The 21,925-nt window shown below is 40.7% G+C and overlaps 2 protein-coding genes across 8 annotated transcripts; one reads left to right on the top strand and one right to left on the bottom strand.

The window, feature by feature from the left end:
• Positions 1-148: 148 nt before the first annotated feature.
• tubd1 (tubulin, delta 1) lies at positions 149-5,434 on the top strand. 5 transcript variants are annotated; one of them, XM_086036288.1, is made up of 8 exons: positions 149-514; positions 1,473-1,620; positions 2,270-2,486; positions 2,609-2,789; positions 3,556-3,720; positions 4,467-4,595; positions 4,684-4,867; positions 5,304-5,434. In XM_086036288.1, the coding sequence occupies exons 1-8, from the start codon at positions 355-357 to the stop codon at positions 5,416-5,418; spliced, it is 1,299 nt and encodes a 432-aa protein (XP_085892414.1). In that variant the 5' UTR covers positions 149-354; the 3' UTR covers positions 5,419-5,434. The 5 variants fall into 5 exon arrangements, with proteins under 5 accessions (XP_085892414.1, XP_085892415.1, XP_085892416.1 ...); XM_086036289.1 differs by having other exon boundaries at positions 150-514; positions 1,473-1,560; positions 2,558-2,789; XM_086036290.1 differs by having other exon boundaries at positions 152-505; positions 1,473-1,560; positions 2,558-2,789.
• Positions 5,435-6,014: 580 nt separating this feature from the next.
• On the bottom strand, positions 6,015-21,836 carry vmp1 (vacuole membrane protein 1). 3 transcript variants are annotated; one of them, XM_086036292.1, is made up of 12 exons: positions 21,712-21,836; positions 21,130-21,238; positions 20,732-20,864; positions 20,463-20,553; positions 17,820-17,930; positions 15,420-15,587; positions 15,193-15,324; positions 13,003-13,083; positions 12,780-12,896; positions 11,909-11,970; positions 8,019-8,118; positions 6,015-6,971 (listed from the first exon to the last, which is right to left on the bottom strand). In XM_086036292.1, exons 2-12 carry the CDS (start codon positions 21,206-21,208, stop codon positions 6,828-6,830), a joined length of 1,218 nt encoding a protein of 405 aa, XP_085892418.1. In that variant the 5' UTR covers positions 21,209-21,238; positions 21,712-21,836; the 3' UTR covers positions 6,015-6,827. The 3 variants fall into 3 exon arrangements, with proteins under 3 accessions (XP_085892418.1, XP_085892417.1, XP_085892419.1); XM_086036291.1 differs by lacking the exon at positions 21,712-21,836 and adding an exon at positions 21,595-21,705; XM_086036293.1 differs by lacking the exon at positions 21,712-21,836 and adding an exon at positions 21,331-21,482.
• Between the last annotated feature and the right edge of the window lie 89 nt (positions 21,837-21,925).

The raw sequence follows: 21,925 nt of genomic DNA, 5'->3' as shown, positions 1-21,925 counted from the left end.
GTTATTGTGAGTGAGTCAAATCACAACAAAATAAGAGTGAAGTCTTGTCACCGTGAATAGAAGGATATATTCGAACATACATGCGAAAAAAATGACAGTGTATCAAACCTGAATATTTTTTGTCACTTGCGAATGGCCGAATTTCTCATTGACCTATCGAGACTAAGCAAAGAATACAAGTCATTTACTTTGAAAGTTCAGCAAGTGCATCCAGGAAATCCGCTGTCAAGGCGGCAACAATGAAACATTTCCACATTGTCGCTTCCAAATCCAGAAATGACCAACCGAAGTTGGTCTCAGTAGCTAATTGATTACATGTAAAAGTAGACGTCTCATGCGCTACTTGAATAAGAAATGTCAGTGGTGACGGTCCAATTGGGTCAGTGCGGCAACCAAGTGGGTCTGGAGTTATTTGACACGCTTTACAATGACGCTCAGGCAGGCCAGAAGAAAACATACACTACTGCCAGCTGTGAACGCTTCTTCCACCAAACGGAGCATGGAGGTAACACAGGTCACCCTTCTCTTTGATCCTCACTTTATGTCGACTATTACCCACTTTCTCTTGATAGTTGTACTGTTTTATTGTTCAAAGCCGGGGCGGAGCCAGATGGGTGGGCCTGGAAAAATCAGGGTGGGCTTGAATATTCCTCTCACTGAGCACAATCCTCCTGCCCCGACACATCCTACAGTATGTTCAAATATTCTTATCCAATAAAATAAAAAAAACACAATGGAACACAAATTCAAAAATAATTTCATAATTACAAATAATGTAAAGTCTTTATTTTTTTCATGAATCTCAGTGGGTGGGCAGTCACTCAGTCTAGGCTCCGCCCCTGGTTCAAAGCAAACTGATTGATCGTTCTATGTTTTTTAGGCACTGTCAGAAAAGTCCCACAACTCAGGTCACAAAATAGTTCAGCCGCAAAATACAAAGGTTTTCCTCTTCAATGTGGGCCATACGATCAACCAGCACATTTGCACATCCTGCAGCGTTTGCTTTGTTCAATGCGCAAGAAGAGGCAAACGTTTTTGATTCACTCTGTAAACATGCCTGCCCATAATGCCCCAAGCACCTGTAGTTATTTGCCGTGAAGAACAGAACTATACTAGAGCAACCACCCTACTCAGTGATTATTTTTTCCCCCTCTTTGCCAAGTTCAGTGGGGTCATCAAGAGAACCCGTTTTGAAGACATGGGCGACATCAAGATGGCCATGACGGTGAAGTTGCGGAGGACCCCAGAAGAATCATTCCAGAAGTGAATGGGGAGGTGGCCAAAATGGATGGGATAGTGCGTTAGTTAGACTGCAGGGGGGTTACTTTAAAGGGGACTTTGTAGTTGGGAAAACGTGTACTTTGTATTTGGGATTTCAAATATATTGTTCGTGACAGCAGTCCTGGGACTTTTCTGAGACACCTGTGTGTAACCGATTGACACATTTTTCGTTTTATACATTCTTGATTTAGACCTTGTTGCCAGGGCAGTGCTGATAGACATGGAGCTAAAAGTCATCAAGCAGAATTTCAGCAAGACGGCCAAATCTGGCACATGGACGTATGACGATGCATCAAGCTTCAACCAGAGGCAGGGGAGCGGGAACAACTGGGCGAACGGGTGAGGTGACCAAATTTGATGATTTATATAGAAAGTGTTGATTATACAGTACAAATGCACTAGTTAACAGGTACATTTTTAATGTATTATTATTATTATTAGTTTGCATATTCTCTGCTTTCCTTACACATTCCTAACGTGCACGATACGTTCACTGAAATGAAGACAACAAAATGTGAACCTCATGATGAGGACTGTTTGGATCGATTAAATATCCAAATTATTAAATATACTACTATTAAATCTATTAAATATTCCAAATGAGACATTTCTTACACCTAAAAAAATGCATAACATATCTTCTTAAAGAGAAAACAGGTCAGCCGTGATTGGTTATTATCTAAGCCCTGAGCAAGTGTGATGTCATTTTCAGTCGACACAAGTGATAAAATGGCTGCCCCCGGAGATGGCTAAAAACAGGTGGATTAACTTTTATTCCACAAACACAATATTTATCAGAATGCCTTGTTTCAACTAGCGGGCTTGCATACAACATATTATTGAAAACAATATGTTTGGGTGGATTTCAACTTTAAATTAAATAAAATTGTATTGTATTATATTGTATCCAAATATTTTCGCCCAATGATATCATGCATGACATGACGTCAATATAAGCGGCGCCCGTAAAGCTCAAACTTGTCTCCAGGTTTTGCATCCAGGGCCCTCGTCACAGAGAAGCGGTGGAAGACATCTTGCGGCGAGAGGTGGAACGCTGTGACCGACTGCGTGGCTTCTTAGCCACGATGAGCGTGGCGGGTGGGACGGGCTCTGGAGTGGGCACCTATGTCACTCAGTGTCTGCGCGACGTCTACCCCAAATCCTTCATTGTCAACCACCTAATCTGGCCGTACGGGACAGGCGAGGTATGAAGCCTTCTATCGGCACGCGTAAGAAATGTCCTGATACAAAGGAAGAACCGCTGCGGGTCTTTCAGGTGATTGTCCAGAACTACAACTCGGTACTGACACTGGGTCACCTCTACCAGCTGTCGGATGGCCTCCTGGTGCACGAGAACGACACGGTGCACAGGATTTGCAGTCAGCTGCTCCATATCAAAGACATCTCCATTGCTGATATCAACAAGGTGATCGCTCATCAGCTGGGAACCGTCTTTCAGCCTGCGCTCACCGCCGACTCCAACGGAGTCTACAGCACAAATCCTCTGGGTGAGCGACACACTGCACGCATTGGGGTAACGCATAACAATCATCTCCGTGCCAAGCAACTATGACGCGGTGGGTTAAGGAGCTTTTTTTTTTCAACAATACTGCTTCTTGTTGCAAAGGAACATTTTCGAAGTGAGCCGAGGGTCTTTGTTTACAGAAGGCGTGCATTTTAGGGCATTTATAGGCAAATTGAAACATTTTTCCCCAAGATCCGTCGCTTCTACACTATAGAAACTATAGTATGACTCATACTTAGGGGCAGGCATTGAGTGTCAAGAATAATTGGAACCGGGACCAACATTCCCATTCTCCCTTTTTGTCCTGTACTGCCACCTGCTGTCGACTGAAATTGATGTGGCAGTGCACTGTGACAAAATGGCCGCCCCCTGAGATGGATAAAATGGGTGGAATTTTCTGTTTAATTCCTATTCCACAAATGCAGTATTAATCAGAAAAATGTGTTTCAACATAGGACATATTAAAGAAAAATGTTTCGCTTCCGCTTTTAAGGCATGTTTGCTTCAGGGGTCCCTATCCGCAAATAGCAAGGTAACAGCGTAATAACGAGACATGCTAACAAAGAGTGGAGGAGAATGAGCCGATTCAATAGAAAAGCAATCCATGCTTGTCCTCATTAGGGCTGCCGTTGAGCAAGGGTATAAATGTAGAGCATTTTGGGAATAACAAACACCGATAAATTTCCCTTGGATTATTGACAGGATGTATAACCGTTAATGACACGCCGTCATTTCTGCTTTCGCCTCAGGTGAATTTGTGAGCGCCCTTGCATGCCACCCAGAGTACAAGCTACTCAGCGTGAGCACCATACCTCAGATGCCACGTTCCTCCATGGCATTCACCAATTTCAGATGGCCAGCTCTGACCAAACACCTGCGCCAGATGCTCATCTCCAACACCAAGATGGAGGAAGGCAAGTGTGGCCAGAAATGGATTCCGTTAACAACACTCAAGGCCGGTAGTCTGTCAACTGAAAATCCTATCACATCAGCAAAATACATGAGTTACGATGCTGGCGGGGAAAGAAAAAAAAAAATCAATCAATGGAATGTCATAATTGCAGTGCCTAACATAAGGACAACCAAATTGATTTGTTACAAAACCTTGAGTTTTGTTTCAGAATCAATATTTTCTACGGCACTCTATTTTTGTCTTACAAAACACTCCTAAAAACGTTGCAAATGCGACTTGTTCTCTCTAAAATATGTAAATCTAAAAAAAAAAAGAATTAAAAAATCATTTTGATGTTGCACACAAGCACACACTCCTGAAGCTAAATGTTAAAATAATAGATTTTAATTCATAAATAATAGGTGAGTAATCATGAACATACATTCAAGTTTTCTCAGAGAAATGTATAAAGTTTATTTTTCCCAAAGGGGTGTCATCTACTGTTGCATATCACTTTGAATATATTCCAGTAATTGTCTTGTTTTGAATTTCAAAGTTATTGTCGTTACCGGGGCAGCAGTCGCTCATCTGTACTTGGGCTTTGGAATTGCAGGGTTACAGTTGAAGTAGAAAATCATTGTTGCAATGCGCATTGTTACCCTTTTTCAGTCTTTATGTATTACATCATAATTTTAGCAATATTTCCGACATTGTAAATGCATCTGCCACAGCTTAAAAGTGATATTACAAAACGCTGTATGTTGGCAGGTATAGACTGGCAAGTGCGTCCATTGTCCGTCTCAGAGCGGACGAGGAGTCTGACTGGATCCGGCGTCAACACTTCCTTGGCCAATCTGCTCATACTGAGAGGCAAAGACGTGTTCAGCGCAGAGACAGGTTTGACAGATCGTTTGTTTTTGTTTTTTAACACCAGCAGCTTTCTGTTCAAAGAGCTAACGCGTGAATAAAATCTCCATGACACTAGCTAACTTCGACGATGCAGCCCTTTACAGCTCATGGCTGCCACCTCAAGACGCTTTCAACATTTGGAAATGTCCCGTGTCGTTTAATAAGTACGAAAAAACGGCTACGCTGGTCAGCAACAGTCAAGCTCTGATCGAACCATTGGACAACATGGTGAGAAAAGCTTGGAGTATGTTTGCTGCAAGGTGAGTTTGCCCTGGAGACAAGCCACGTTATTCCCTCTAGGGCAGGGGGGGTCTTCAATCGTGTTCCTCGAGGGCCGCTGCCCTGCCTGTTTTCCATCTCGGGCTGCTGCAACGCACTTGATTCAAATGATCAGCAATGGTCTGCAGAAGCTGGATAGCGATCCTGATCATTTGAATCAGGTGTGTTGCAGCAGTGAGAGATTTAAAAAAAAAAAAAAAAAAAAAAAAATAGCCAGGACAGCAGCCCCTGAGAAACAGGATTAAAGACCCCTGCTCTTGGGTTAGGTAAAAAGACAAAATCAGATCGTAGAATATTAAAGCTGCAAGAACCATGATGATGTGGGAATTTATAATATATGACCAATCAGGTCTTGCTCTTTTTTTTTTTTTTTTTTTTTTTTTTTTTCTTAAACCTAGTGTTGTTTTTTTCCCCCAGGGCCTACATCCATCAGTACACAAAGTTTGGGATCTCCGAAGAGGACTTTCTGGAAAGCTTTACATTTGCAGAGCAAATCATTTCCAGCTACAGTCAACTGGGCTGTAATGGATAAATCAGAATGGCAGCTATCTTTTATCTTGAGGACTCCCAAAACATATGAACGATACATCCACGCTGCAAATAATGTACATGACTAATTCCATGATGAATACATTTTTTCTTGCATCTGTGCGACATACAAGAGACTACACTTTTAAAGGAACAAACACTACACATAATACTTATATTAATTTATTGTTTACGGATTCCACACAGTTAACATTTATAGCATTAATTAAATAAAAACAGGCCATGAATGGGAGTGCGGCACACTCCACGCAAGTAAAAGGCAGCTGAGGACCCACAAACTTCAGTCAGCTTACAGACCACTGTTGCCATGTGAGACTTAACAGCCAACACCAGTCTGATAAGCTAGCTGAGGAAGGTGGACATTCGGTGGTCCAGATGCACAATGCCAGGCTGAAACAAGAACCATGAAGAACAGAAGGCCGACAAGGAACCGCCACACGCAGAAAGCGAACGTAACCTGGACGCAGCCACCTGTGTCAATTTGGTCACTTACCTGGAAGCCGATCGTTTCTTCAGGGGGCAAATACATTTCCAGCCTGAGCCCAATACGCAAACCAATGACTCACACTTGGATACAAGTGTCATTATTGACATGAGTTTATATATGATCCGATCCAAGGTCCAATTTTAACAGTACAGAATTAGAAATGGGACTAGATGCATTCAAGTACAGTGCCACTACAAATTATGTCACTTTGTTGTTGGATTCGAGGTGACTCCTGGCCACATACTGTTAGAATAGAAACACATCTATGCATATAATGTCCATGACTGAGATATCTACACAATGTGCAAACCATCACCCACATTTTACATTGATATTGCTTTTTCCTTTCTTTCATTTTTTTGGGGTAAGGGGGGGAGAATGACAAGTCCAGGAGCAAATTAAATATTAATGTCTAACAAGTCAAAAATATGAGAATATCCCAACCCTGAAAAGAGAGAGCATTTACAGCAGAAGCAGTTATCCCGGCCGCACGTTGCACACAGAAAATCAAAAGCCAGTCACACAATGTTACAAAATTAAATAAGAACTATTTTCAAGGGAAGTCGACACTTTCCCATCTTTGCATAAGGCATCGCGTCTGATAGGCAGTGCCCGTGCGCAGAAGACACCACTGCTTCACTTGTGGGATCAAAGTATGGAATCATCAGAAAGTAAGACCATTAAAATTAGCAGGATAACCAGGCGCACACCGAGTGAGATGAGACAAACTACAAAGATGGCGGAGACAGATTTTAAAACGCAGACACACATACCAGGGACAAAGTCTGCTTTGGAGCGCTCAGCCTCTGAGCCTGGAGGGTGAGGTTTGTCGGCAAGTCATGAGCGGACACGGTCCGAGAGGACGCACAGTCACTTCTCGGATGTTTGTACCAATCGGCCCGTCGTCACTTGGTCTTCTCCACCAAGTGCCTTTGCTGCTGGAGCCGCTTGGCGTAACTCTGAGCCATCGAGTTGACGATGGAGATGACAAAGTAGCACACCATGACCAGCACCAGCTTCTCAAACAGCCAAGAAAGCCAGTTGTCATCCTGGAAAGCAACAGCGACGGTACATTATTTATTGCTACATCATCTTCATGAATATGTAAATGCAGCAAAGTAAAAAAATCAAATAAAATTCTCTATAAACACAATGCTCCCCTGATGTATCGCTAGTCGGCATTTGCGCTTCCGCTATGTTGTGTTATTTTTAACGAATCTTTTTTTTAAACCGGTTTTCACAGTATGTTATACAGAAGTTACTGTATACTGTACTGTCGTTACTGTAATGCCTTCTCGTGTGGGAAAGGAGAGCCAGTCACCAATGCACTTCTTAGCCGTAAAACACACTCGTACAGAAGCTGCTGTTAGCCAAAGCTCGCACCTATCCCTCTATATTAACATATTTTATGATCTTTCTATATAGACTCCACCTATTTAGTCTGAAACATATCCGCCATGATAAACGGGGGTTGGGAATAGCATTTGAACACAGATTTTTCCTCTGTAGGGCACAATAAGATTCTAAATAAATACGGCATTGACCATTTAGGAACGAAAGATGTTTAGTAGTAGCATGATTTGCAAGCGGCTCAATGCAATCCGGACCAAGTGACTGTGAGCGTTTAATATTTGGATGAAAATCCTTAGTTGTCCATGGCAATATGAATCACTGTCCTGAAGACGCACTGCAATGTTCAACTGCGACTATTTATTTGCATTCAAAAGTTGCTTTTCTCAATAAGAGCAACTCAAATACTCCGGAGCCCCTAAAATTTTGGTTTCTGTGTCGTTATATATTATATAATATAAAAACAAAGCTATTATTACTTAAAGAATCTGTAATTGTGTAATCCTTACCAACAAACACTCAAATTCTTTTTGAAACTTTAAGTCTACACTCATTTTACTTAACTCCATTGGCAGAAAAGAAAAGACAAATCATTGAAAACTACAAAAGAAATCTGTGTTCAAACGCTTAACAAAATTTGAAGTAGTTGGTCAAACGCCAAGCCATGTAAATGCCATGTCCAGCATTTAATCCGCAACATTTGACTTGAGAGATAACTATTTGCAAATGAAAGAGTTTGTCCTTACCGATGACTTGCTTCCTTGACCATGATGCAACTTGTTCCTTTGTGCTTCCAGGTAATGGCTGAACGGCTTCTGGAGCGATGCTCCTACTTTGGGTATAGACCTGCCAAAACAACACATACAGAGAGATCAGAATGACTTTATTATACTCACCCAAAGACCACAAGAGGAGGAGCCCGAGATCACAGAGCATGAATACACTTTGATTTTTTTTTTTTTCCCCCCCCTTTTCATTTTCAAGCAAAGATCCCGAGAGAGAAGCCATCCCATGCATGCGAGTCCGGCAGGAGGAGAGGCAAGTGAAGCTCTTGGTCCTCAGCCCTCCTTTTATACTCCTCAGCTCTCCTCAGGCACTTGTGTCAGCCCCTTCAATCGGGAAGTGACTCGACATGATGTCATCACCCTTACCACCATCTGGGTGCAAAGACATCTAATCAGGGCGTACTTGCCTCCTTATTAGGCAGGGTATGCTATCTCTTTAGGGGGTGGGGCAAAGCACAATGGGCTCAAGGTCTCTGTACTTTAAATAATTATTTAAAATAAAAAAAAAAAACAAAAAAAAACAGCGAGTGAAACATTCAATGCTCTCAGAGAATGAGTCTGATCAGGACAAAAGCAGACCGTCTAGACTCGACTAAGCAAAATTAGACACAACTGAAGCAACATCAATGGCAGCTGATTTCACTTAAGAGTGACTCGCCGTTACCTCCACATGTTGCCATGTGAGCGCACACGAATACATCGCGGCGAGTCGCCAATGCTTGGATCAGAATGTCGTTGACTTTGCCAAATCAAAGCAGGATTCCCTATTCAGCCATGGACTGGGGTCCCGGTGTCAGCAAAGTCCATCCAGTTTTTGCGGGTGTTGTATTGACTTATTTATCGGTCAAAGTTAATTTGAGCGGATTTTATGCCATGGGCTTTATGTTACACTGCACTCTGAGTCTGAATTTACATCTGAAAATAACCAACATATTTATTGTATTCTATGTTGATATATATTTTTTATTATTAAATATTACCAACACATGGCTTGAGTAAATCATTTAGTATTTCCCTTGGCAATTGATTTAATTTTGTACCTTTATTTTAAACTAATGCTGTGAACTGTCTTTAGGTGAAAAAATGACCACAGTATTACTTTTTTTTTTTAAACTATATGTGGATTTATTTATTAATGACAAATATAAGCTAGGTGTGGAATAAACAAATCAAGTAGTATTTACCTTGGCAATTCTGCTGAAAAATTGGCTTAGTCTCATTGTTTTTTTTTTGTTATGTTGCGCACTGTTTGGATTAGGAAATGGTCAAAAGTGTTTTTTGTATTATACGTTGATGTAGATGCTGTCTATCATACGATATAATAGTATATAATTCATATCGTGGATTTTTTTTGGTCCTTTTTTCAGTTATTTCGTTTATGGACAAGGTGTGCTCGCACTAGATTTGACATCACAGTCAGGCCTTCAGAATAAGCAGACCATCTTGTTCGTAATCTCAAATCTCTGAAACTGTTGATTCATTGCCACTTTTACTGGGAAAATGTTTGGCAAATTTAAATGTTACTCAAAACACTGTTTTGTATTTATTTTAATTATTTGCAATGAACTGCATTCCTTGAAAAATTGTTATACTGACAGATATTTTCAGTGGTATTTTTGGGCCACTGGACATTCATGTTTCATTTGATGTTTATTATCTATCATTATCTTTTAAAAAAAATATTTTATTGTATATATGTATAAAATATGCATTTTATAAATACATTAAGAAAATGATCTCAGACAATTGCCATTGATTTCATGTCATTTTAAAGTAAACATTAAATGGGGTTCTATAACGTTTTCGGGATATAAAACGACCTGCATCGGGATATACATTTTTGTCCGTATCGCACACCTCTAAGGTGATGTACTTTGTACAGTATATTTACCAAAGCTCAAAATAACCTTTTTTTTCTTTGAGGAGCATTTTTGCTAGTCAATGACTTCATTTGAGGAGCAATTTTTGGCAGGTTAATTTCAGGGACCTGCAGCAAGGGTTTTATTAAACTATAAAAATATGACAATATAACGGTGAAGCTGCAGGGCTGTAGCTATTCAATATTTCATTATTCAAATACCCTCCTGAAAATTCTATTGAATACCGGTCATCAAATATTTGGATAGAATATATTTTTGCTTCATTAAAGAGCAATTATGAATAAAAGAGAAAATAAAACATTTCATTTACTAATGAATGACCAATTCATTTCCTTTTTTTTCATAGTCAACTTGTGCTTCGCAGCAAACTAATTTCTGGTCTTGATTTCCATGGGGCAATTTCAAACACAGACATTTCAGTCTAAACTTTTACAGTATATCTCAAATCACGAAAACAATACAAAATCCAAATGAAATATCTGCTCAATCAAGTACAGTTTTTTTCAACAACGACACCACCCTTAAAGACGACTTGGATACTACATTTGATGGTTGAAACACTACCATAAGATAAATGAAGCTATTCTAGCAGACGGTTTTAATTATTTAAGTCTAGGTTCAAGTTTCCCCACATTGCTGGGGAACATTGTTGAACTTTGTGAGTCATATCAACATGTCTGAATAGGACCTCACATGCCTGACCACCAATGTTGCAAAGATGTAAATGGCTGGCGGAGAATGTGGACACCCGTCCTGTCTCCCCCCCTACAGTGAAAGCAGTTACCGTATTTTGCAGCCTTTAAGTCACTCCGGAGATGCATGTTTTATATGTGGCTGCGGACAGATTCAATGTCGTAAAAAAGTCAAAAAATGACATGTATTCCGATTTGTGGATACACTACACAGTTCCCGCAAGGAACATATTGAGTAAGGGGGAGGAAGTATAACTGCCTTGCGCTCTAGCCACTAGTTTACTTCATGAACAAATACAGTGCGGCTCAGCCTCTGGCTAGCGGACGTCATGGCTATGCCGACGGTGGTACATCGTACTCATTTAAAACGGCGTCTCATGAATGTGAACAGCACTGCATCATTGAAAGATTTTATTTATCTTTCAGTCGGATCAAACTGGTACTGTTACCCTGACCTAAAAAGAAGATGTTGCGAAAAGATCAGAACTGAGAAATTTCACATTTTAATTTTTGGTCGGCACACGAGCGTGAACCTCCAAATTGCTGATGTAAGCACAATGTGGTTATGCTTATAAAAATGACATACATGTTTTCGAGGTTATTTTAAAATGATATACTTTATCACATCTTGTAACAGTGGGTCATGACTACTTTGCAACAACAGCAGAATGCAGGTTAGAGTGGTGAGAACCACTGCAACAAAGCACCTGACCTGGGTTAGGAGTGTTACTTTAAAATATTTATTCTGATACAGGTAAGAGTTACTTGTTAAAACATGTACTTAATAATGTAATCCAAGTACCATAATTACTAAAGTAACTTGAGTACTTAAAATTACTTATGGATTACTCCAACAGAAAATGTCTTAAAAAAAATTTTTTTTAAATAAATTATATAAATTTTTACAACTTTGTATGGTCTTTCTCTCTTTTTCGAACCTTTCCACATGGTCAAGGTTTGTTACTAGTGGAAAGGAAAAAAGGAGGAGTTAGCTTCAATCCCCCCCGTCTCATACACACATACACGTTTATAATTTTGATATGGTGATACGTGACCTCAACCACGAAAAAATGTTTTTTGCTTTTATTTTTATTCCCGGTGTCTAGTTTGGAGGATGTCACCATCCTTACCAAGACATATAAAGTCCTGTCTCATTTAATTGCTGGACTCAAGGATTGACTGCGCTCTCTCTCTCTCTCTCTCCCCCCGCATTAAAAATGTAACTACGCAAAATAATCCACATTTTTAATCAATGACTGACTCACATGAAGATACTTACCCAATGAGAGACACCATTTGCTCCACAATATGCTTGCTGAAGGTGATGATAACAAACAGCTTCTGTTGACAGATGACAAACGACAAATGCGGTAAAGCAGCAGATTACATGACACAATGGTGAACTGTGCTGTAGGACATCAGACCAAGGCTGAAATTGACGAACAGACCTACTGATGTTTACTAATTACAAAATCTAAACCTGACAATATGTTCGATTTCAAGCTGCGTGGAACTTTTGGTGGTTTACAGTGTTTGGTGGGGGTGGGGGGGGGGGGGGGGGTTATACCACAATATTATTCTCCGGTCATGAACGTGATCAGCATTTTAAAGTGTATGACACATGGGCCCCCTGGACAATTCTAGACAGGATATGACATGAAATGTCCACCAGGTTTGAAGCATGCGCACACAAATGAGCCTCAAGCCGTTCAAGACATTTTATTGGGCTAAACTTTCTAAAGTAATGTCCACTTTACATCCCCTGCTGCGTGACAGGAGCCTTTGTCTGAAATTTGTGATGGTGAGGTCACTGGCTGGTACCACCCAGGGATGGAAAGGTATAAGACTCACTGACTCACATACACAATGTTACTCAAACAAGGTTCATATTAGTCACTTGTGCGGAAGACTGAAAAGTTATCTATTTAATTAGTGGGACTTTCTGAACTGTCCAAAAAGTCCAAGGAGGGTTTCTGGCTTTTTTTTTTTCCCCCCCATGTGCAAGTGTTGTACATCCTTTCTTTCCGTCTTTGTTTTTTCCAACGGTGGTTCATGATTAGAATAAAACTGCGCCATTATTTTGGTGGCAGTTAGCCTCTACTTGCCAGCTTTTTCTCAGCTTTGATAGGTGGGTGAATGGAGGCACTGACCTGTATGTGCATCTTGATAATGGCTTTCCCAATGAGCGTTGCCCCAAAGAAGGTCCAAAAAGGAACCAGAAAGTGCCCACAGGTGATTCCCGCCAAGTCAAAAAGTGGATTTGGGATCTAAAAGGATAGACGTCACATGGTTCGAAAATTGTCACCTACAATTGTAAAAAAAAAAAACAAAAGCAAAAAGATGACGGCACATTTTCACAGAATATTTTCCTACCGAAGCACAAGCCAAGATCCCAAAGAACCCCACTTTCTGCACCATGTGTTGGACTCCCATTTTTGCTCTGGTGACAAAATCCTGCAAGAGGAAAGGAGAAACATTTTACAAAACTAAGGCACAACATCTCTGTAACCAGATGCGTTCAATTTTCTTTGGGTGTGACTCGCTTTTTAATAACTGATATTAAACAGTCATTTACAGACGGTACGCCTTGGCATGATTATTACAAGCTGATTCAAGACAAATGTAGCAAACACAAAATCTGTTTCTTTTTTTTTTTTTTTTTGAACCTGACAACAGCAATGCGAGTGAAAATGTGTGATTTATTTCTATACTTATCTTTTAATACACGTGCGTATGGCTATGCAAAAAAATGTAAGGCTCAGTCAGAATCCTGGTAACATAGCTAATATGTTTGTCCTTTTTGTGTTTATTTTCAACGTTTTGCTGGCATTACTATTGAAAAATGGAATGTTTCAAAATACATCAAACATGCATGATTTAAAATGCACAATTATATTTGGTGAATAAATTTGAATAATAAACTATATTGTGTACCACATATTTGAAACGACAGCACTGACAGACTTTTTTTTTTTTTTTCAATTTGTCTCTCCAACAGCATATACATATTTAATATGTAAGGATGTCATCAATCCAAAAGTAACGCCTCAAACATACACTGAATCGATAACCCTTCAACAAATATAACCAAAATCAATCAACACATTTCCACATTTAACGATTGAGCTTTGTCTGTATATGGTGAGCAAAAAGGTGATGTTATGATCGTTCCGAAGTGACAGAACACGCTCAGTCGTGTTCTTATGATGGCAATCAGCTGTGACCCAATGAGGAGAGATCAGATGATGGCAATTGTGAAAATGTACTGCGCACCAGGTTTCTCCAATTACCGTCCCGCTGACTCAGCATCTGATCTCAGCAGTGTCCAGTCATGTGAACCTGCTTCCTGACAGAGCTGTCTGTCATTCAAATTAGAGACCCGTGAAAAGAGAGGGGAGGGAGGGAGGGATGCAGACAGAACAAAGCCCGGGGGGGGGATGATTAAAGGGGGAGCAGTGCTCAGGGTGACTCACGCGCACACACAAGGATTTACTGGAAGCGTGAAGTGGGAGGGGCTTCACTGAAGTCATGTGGCACTATGGGACCAATGACTGGACAGTTGTTTCATGGTCAGTTGGCATTATGAGGACTAGCGGCTACCCGTTTGGATCGGAGCGGCATATATGTCGTGCATGATATGTAAAAGAGGACATGGAGGTGATGTGCGTATGAAAACACGCCGCTGTTGAAATGTCAGGTTTTTGGTGCCAAAAAAAAAAAAAAAAAATTACACCCCTACAAATCATTTCAAAACTTTTTCCACCATTAATGTGACCTACAAGCTGTACCACTTAATTGAATAAAAAAAAAATATTGTACATCTTTGAGAGGGGAAGTCAAAATAAACAACCGGGATGCACACCCATTTACAATTGGAGATCTGGATTTGTTCAGAATTAAACAATCACATTCAACCTCATGTTAAATGGTTGTCAGCACACACCTGCCACCATTCAAAGTGACTCTGATTAATAAAGTTCAGATGTTCTAGTAGGCTTGTCCTGACATTTCTATAGTTACCTCACACAGAACAAGCCATCGTCTGCAGAGAGATTCAACGGCATCAGAGGGGTCTCATTGTTTAAAGGGAAGTCAACGCAAACACATTTTTTTTTCAAGAATATGTTCTATGCAAGCCCACAAGTTGGAAAAAATCAGGTAGTTAAACAAGGATGTGGAGATTATTGATGTCTGTCAATTGTGTTGCTAGTTTAGCCTCCTTTCCGGCCTTCAAACAAACGGCTGCGATGTGCATTTTCACGGCAATGGACCTTGTCAATGGAGATTTTAGGGTAGTCAGTATTTGAGAGACGCATGTCTTGTTCTCTTTTTGATCAACTCTGGATCAGCAACTTGTCCCCGCAAATGTTCTTTTGAAGCAGAGCAGCGCACCGTGACTACTGTAGTGATTTCAAAGGGCCCTCATTATACATGGAACGACATCAAAGCATGCCTATTCATGTACTGCCCATGTGATAAGACACTCAAAATGTTGCAAGCGGTACGCTTTTAAAAATGCGAACGATAACGGCATCACAACAAGGGGCCGCGCGCAACTCGGACCTGTGCGTTGTCAGCCTGCTCCAGCATCTCCTCAAACTCCTCATATTCTTCATCTTCAGGATCAGTGCCGGACTGACGTGCCGCTCTGGCCATGAAATATGGAGGCAGCTCTCCGATGGCAGTGCCCGCACCCTAAAAAGACACAAACCATTCTTAGCTCCTAGCACTGACCAACGCTTTTTTTGTTCTGGCTCCCCCTTACGAATTGAAAAACAATGTCCACTTACCCACATGCAGGCTTCCAGGCGGACCTTGGACATGATGGAGAAGAGGGAGATACTTCCCTCAGCCCCCGCAAGTTGAGGACACACAATCTGGTCTGGGTACGGCGGCTCTGGGAAATCTATTGAGCTGCACTCGTACGCTGCCAGTGTGACTGATGCTATATGAGGGCCCTGAGAGAAACAAAAAAAAAAAAAAAAAAAAAAAAAAGAAACAAATTCAACCTACTACGGCATGTTACAGTGTAGCTGCGAGAACGGAATGAAACAATGCAAGGTCAATATTTGATCTTATTCAAGAGTGGCAAATGTTTTTGGACCGGTGCTCGTCTGACACGAGCAGGATCAGCTCCCTGCAGGCACGGGCAGAGAGTGGCTGAGTCACAAGGTCTCCGTCTGACAGGTTGTCGTGTCATCATTATTGGCTGAAAAGAAGTGTTGTTAGGCTTCCCCACCTGGCCTCAATAAGAGCAGGCCCACCTGTAGCCACACCACACAGCAACTCTATTATGCCGCCTTCAAGTGATAAGAGGCAACTCTTGACACAAGATGGACAGTGCGCGATTGCAGAGTGATGACGGCAAACTTGTCTTGCGGTCTGAAGCTGCGCCATGGGGAGCCTTCTTCAGTTTACACACAGTCCACTTTAAAACCACGTTTTACAACATTTCTTCACACAAGACAGAATCATTTTTCTGGCCTCTTCTGTTCACAGGGGAAAGCGACACTCTGCAACCAATTAATTGACAATACAAGCAAATACTCAAAATACACTGAGGGAAAAAAAACAAAAAACATACATGGACATGGGGGGCTAACAAACAGAGCCATTGATAATCATTATGTATCTCTAAGTCATAAATAACATTCAGAAATGAAGACTGCGATTAAGTATAAGATCATCCTCTGATTAAATCACGTTTTCCATGAGCAAAGTGATCTCATCTTTGGGGATGCGTTACACTGGTAGTGGGAAAATTCCCCTCCCAATTTCAAATAATCTCTCTCAAGCCTGGGAGCACCACCCCAACAAAATTATTGACAAACGCATGCCCCCCTTAAAGAAAGTACGGAAACATGTTTATTGGCTGACATCCTTCACAGCCATAAATAGTAAAAAGAGCACAAAAAAAGGATAATGAGGCCGTATTCCATACTGGCGGTCAAAACTCCTTCACACACAGATGGGAGAGCAGATTAGGTCACCTTCTCCACATGAATCACACAACCACTAACATACACATTGACATTTTCAGGTCCTTATGCACTTTTTTTTTTTTTTTTTTTCTAAAGCTTGAAACAGTGTGTGAAACAATAAAAAAGGAAAAAAATATGGGAATGGAAATAGCTGAATCATGTGCCCAGTACAAGCACAAATTACCACGCCAATTTATAGCCTCCCCATCTGCTTGCATCTCAGGATTTATCATCTTTCCCCAAAACCACAAAAAAAGAAAAACACCACTTTAAAGTTAAGCATGGTCATTTCAGCAACTGCCTGTTGAAGGACATGATATTTTGCTCGGGTAAACAATGAATGTAGAATATGAAAATCAAAGCGGTCAAATTAGAAGTGAATCAGAAATCTGAAAAGCCAATATAAATATTTTAATTGTGCGGGCATTCTGTACAAAGTACTCAGCCAGTGTCCAACGAAAACTACGGATCAAAAGGTAGAAATTAGCAAACTTGAGAGACAAATGCTCTTCATGACAGCCTCAAAAGTAGCCAGAATAAACTGGTATCATAATTAAGATTAAATACTGGAACATTTTCAGTTCTGGGAAACGTTGAAAGTGTTTTCCCCATCCGATTATACACTCCAACAGCAACCGATATGGTTTCTCAAAACTGTATTCCCAGAAACATTTGTAGCTCCAACTTGAGGAGTGAAAACATTCTGCGTAGCTATTTTAAAGCATGTAAAACTATGATGGCTCTCGGGCGGAGCAGACCTCCACCAAGGCCCCATGGATAACAAAAGTGAACCAAAAAAGCTTGACAGCTGATTTGTGAGTCCAGTTGTCCGTTAGCAGTGTTTCCAAACAACTAGCGGACAAAAAGAACCTCCTGCCTGCTATTATCCAATAGGCCCTGTGTTTCGTCGTACACGCTTTAGCTGCTAGCGGTTGGAACGTCCTGGAATATCAGCGCCGGCTAGGCGGCTGTTGCCATAGCACACGTGGTCAATCAAAATGTATTGATGAAGCTGTTTGCTGCGAGCAACCAAATGCTAGTCGGCGGCCATCTTATGACGGATTCTTTTACTCAGCACAACAATGGAATCTCATACTTGCGGGTTCAGAGTGGAACTGTATTTTTCCCATGTTCAAAGTACATGCTGCATTCATGTTTACAAGATGAATCTAGAAATACCATGCCTACCCCCGACCGCCCCCATCTTACCAGGTAGAGAAGGAAGGTGTGCAGACCAGTCCCAAGGCCAACAGAGGACAGAATTCCTAAACCTACCCAGTATGCACACCAGAGGAACCTCTTCTCTAGGTACCGGACATACTAAAAAGGAAATAAAAATAACATTACTTCCATTATATGCATTTCAAAAATACATACATCTCGATACACAGTTCTTAAATGCTCATATTACCTTTAATTATATTACTATTAATAATTGCTCTTTGTGAAGATACTGATCATGTTGTCATGGCGCTACCTGGTGCCCGCGAAGCTCGCAGTGGTGCATTTCAAAAAGTGAAACTGAGATTCTGTGGATTTCTAATGATAAATGTTGGGGTTCTGGCCTCGATAAGGAGCTCTCATTTAAAACCAATTTAGATCATTTGGTCACTCAACTTTGGGGTTAAGATTGGGTTCTTTTCCAGTAATAGAACCTACTCCTCTCTCAGGGTCACAAAGAAATTAGCGAGAGCGAACTTCTTGCGCATTCTTGACTTTGGGGACATGCTTTATTTAAGTGCATCACCCCAATGTCTCCAGTCATTAGACACAGCTTTTCATTTGGCACTTGGATTTGTCACTGGCCATTTTGAGTTGGATATAAAATCGAACTTGCCTTCTCCGAGTAGTACACGCAGATCTGCACATTGGCTGACCCTAATTCACAAGGCTCTTTTAGGTTTGATCCCTTCTTATTTGTGCACGTTATTGCAAAAGAACAACAAGAGCAATAAAAACCAAACAAACAAACAAACAAACAAAAACTAGCAGGGCCTTCTTGCACAACACTTGATTCATCTGTTCATTGGGTAAGGACTGAATTTGGAAAAAGAGCTTTCAGCTTTGCTGCCCCTGCAGCATGGAATACTCTGCCAACAAAATTGAAACTCTCAAGTTAATTCAGCTTGGAGTTTTCCATTCTATCCTGAGGGACTGACTACCAATTTGAGCTTCCACACTTAGTAGAAAAACACTATCGCACATTAAACATTGTATGTTTTACTTTATACTGTCACTTCCTTGTTACCGTTGTCATATGACGTGGCCAGGTCACCCTTAAAGGGTGCAATAATGGTTGCATGAAAAAATGTATAGATTCACTATGCAGTGCAATGGTTCAATAAATAAACATACATATATTCACTCAGGCATATATCACTGGCGTCGGGCCAGTGATAACCTTGTACCTCCAAATTCAAGAGACCCCAAAAGTATACTACCTCAGAGACATTTGATTTCAGTGGTTCCACTGTATTCAATTTGTGCTTAATTTCTCTTATCGCTACTGCGTGGGCCATAAGCATCCATATATAGATTTTGTTGTATACCTACTATATTTGCATATCGGAAACAAAACAAAACAAAAAAAAAACATTATACATTTTCCCGTGTATGGAAACTTATGGCTCATCGTGTATTAGGGGTGGGCGATCTGGCAAACATATCATATCGTGATTTTTTAAAAATAAAATCACGATCCCGATTTTATCATGATTCTTTTTTGAAGACTAATTTGCACATTTCTGACCATTTTCCTCATGTTAAACATATAAAACATATGTAAAATGTGTATAAAACTAAAAAAAAAACCAGCTAGTAACGCAGGTCTAGTACTTTGAGTCTTTTAAACACCACTTTTCCACTGTTTTAATGGGAATCATGTCTTCAGCAAGGTAATAAGTCTGCCTCAGTTACTCCTTTACACTGTTTGCTTGTTTTTCATATGGAGTGCCCTTGTTAAATGACTGTGTTACCGTGGGTTGCGTTAGCTTGGAGCTAGCGGCTGCCTCTGGCTATCATGTGTCTGATCTCCGTTTGCTTTGGCTGTTGCCATAGTTTTTTGGGTGCCGTCTCTCTCTCCGCAAGTGATTACCGGTAAACAGGTTTGTCGTGTTGCCATCTGACATCCGAACCGAGTCTCTGCAAACTTTGCAAATAACTGGTTTGCGCGTTCTCCACTGAGGAAAAGTCAAACCAAATCTACACTGTGGATGTGGAGTTTCTTTTCAGGACCAACTCTGCTTCGTGGTGACTTTCCGCTATCGCCTCCTGCTATACAAACAAACATGGAGGCGGGGAGTGTCACATACCGTGCACTGTGCGTGCTGTGATTGGTTGGTCGGTCGGGTAGACGCGTCAGCGGCTTTGCGCCGCCATTGAGCTAAACTGTTTGGAATGTGCCATGTAGACGATCAAACGATCTTTCGGCTTTATGAGATCGAGAACACGTTAAACCGCTTAATGATCTAATATCGTCATATCGCCCACCCCTACCGTGTATTCATAGTTCGATCATCAAAATATTACATATCAATGAAATTGAGAATTGAAATTGACTGTTTCTTAGGCACTACTAACGGTAATAGGCATTTTCAGAAACTTTGGGGCGTCGATATAGGGTCCTCGGTTATTAACATTCACTCAAGTGCTCAAAGGTTACACGTAAAACTGTGACGTTACACAGAAGAATTAACATTCACTCAAGTGCTCAAAGGTTACACGTAAAACTCTGATGTTAGGCTCACAGAACTGTTTTAAAGAGTGACTTATCTCTGATCTTTAAACTGCTGATATAGCAATGGTAGCTGTTTATCTTTCACTCACACGTGCAAAGACCAAACTCAGCCTTACTTTTTGATGTGATCCCTCTATGGAGTAGGCGGCAGAGAAGAGACTACATAACACCAAAACTAAGAACACAATACTCCGTCGTTGCCAAAGCCTGAACAAGAAAACAGACAAAAGCATCAGGTTGTATGCAAGTTACGCAGGCTTGACTGTTAAACAAGAGCAGGACTAAGTCAACAAACTGTCATTAAATAGGTAAAAAGTCAAATGTGTACAAACAACATGATATGTGTTTTTAATGGCCAAAGGAGAAAACAAATTGAGCTTCTTACTTAATTGTCCACTCCTTTAGCTTGATTAAGGTCTCTAGGAGGAAGTAATGGAGTGTAGTGACAGGCCTCCTCCATAACACAAGAGACAGGCGCTCTTCCTTATCTCTCTGTCGCCTCGCTCTTATTGTTGAGTCTGAAAACAAACCACAATTGCGATCGTCTTGACATTCTGTACTTGCATCTACAGCAATTATTACATTATGTTCAATGATCAACGCTGAATGCTGCATACTACATCTGGTCTAATTCTGTTCTCAGATTTGACTTTCACGACCAACTATAGACCTGCTTGCTTACTTGTATGACTTATGCAATGCTGATAACACCGGACTGATGCGATAGCGATTAAACGAGTTGACTTCCCTCGGAAATGAATCGCAATATTTCTAATGACCAACCTGTGGACTTGCCATTCTGTTTTTCTTTAGTTCCTGTGCGTCTTTGATGCTTTTCACAACTGTCTCCATTGGCTGCCATGTCAGTCAATGTCTAACTTACCGGGAAAGTCTGGGGAAGACAGAGAATAAATTACAAGTTGTTGTTGTTGTTTGAACATCCACATCAGTGTCAGTCTACTCCTACGGCTCCTTGCGCCTTACGTGGTGTTTAAAAACACTAGATTGTGGTGTTTAAAAAGAAAACACACTGTATTGACAAAGCCCCCTGAAACGTTTCTCAGTGTCACCAGATTCTTGCGTCGACACTTGTCAGAAATAACCTTGCTAGTTAAGCTAGGCGGTCTTCATTATGGGACATGATTGCAACACATTTCTTCACCCCCACATGCTAACCGGTTAGCCAACCCGCTGAGAGGGACGTATGAACTCTATAACTGAACAGTCACTTCAAAGGTCAATACGAACCTCTTAATCATGATATGAAAAATGCTCTTATAAAGCCGACAGGTATAATTTTGTCAAAAACACGTTATATTAGGGGATAGTCGAGTGGTACTTGCTCAAATGAAATGACAGCCTTACCTATTTCCTGCCTTTTTCACCCGGAAACAAACGTGGAATATCAAAATAAGACGAAATGTGATTGGTTGTGAACAGAAATATGTATAGATATATTTGAAAATGGTTATTGGCGGAATGATAATTAAAACTTAAAGATATTTTCCAATTGAGGTTCTTATTCTAGATGAAAGTCGAATGGGCTTATTAAATAGTGTACTTTTACTGTGAAAATGAT

The sequence above is a fragment of the Filicampus tigris genome, chromosome 7 (genome assembly GCF_054856515.1).
Source record: "Filicampus tigris isolate MCC_2025a chromosome 7, RoL_Ftig_1.0, whole genome shotgun sequence".
In the NCBI taxonomy this organism is placed as follows: Eukaryota; Metazoa; Chordata; class Actinopteri; order Syngnathiformes; family Syngnathidae; genus Filicampus; species Filicampus tigris.
The sequence above is the reverse complement of the archived record's forward strand: the minus strand, read 5'-3'. Positions and strand labels throughout refer to the sequence as shown.

Excerpts from the sequence above, each read along its gene's own strand:
- tubd1 (XM_086036286.1), top strand. The coding sequence starts at position 355 with ATGTCAGTGGTGACGGTCCAATTGGGTCAGTGCGGCAACCAAGTGGGT. Across the intron at positions 515-1,472 it reads GGAGCATGGAGGTAACACAG|ACCTTGTTGCCAGGGCAGTG; the intron begins GTCACCCTTCTC and ends TTCTTGATTTAG. Across the intron at positions 4,596-4,683 it reads CGTGTTCAGCGCAGAGACAG|CTAACTTCGACGATGCAGCC; the intron begins GTTTGACAGATC and ends CCATGACACTAG.
- vmp1 (XM_086036292.1), bottom strand. The coding sequence starts at position 21,208 with ATGGCAGCCAATGGAGACAGTTGTGAAAAGCATCAAAGACGCACAGGA. Across the intron at positions 15,588-17,819 it reads ACACCTTCCTTCTCTACCTG|GGCCCTCATATAGCATCAGT; the intron begins GTAAGATGGGGG and ends TGTTTCTCTCAG. Across the intron at positions 12,897-13,002 it reads GGATCTTGGCTTGTGCTTCG|ATCCCAAATCCACTTTTTGA; the intron begins GTAGGAAAATAT and ends CTATCCTTTTAG.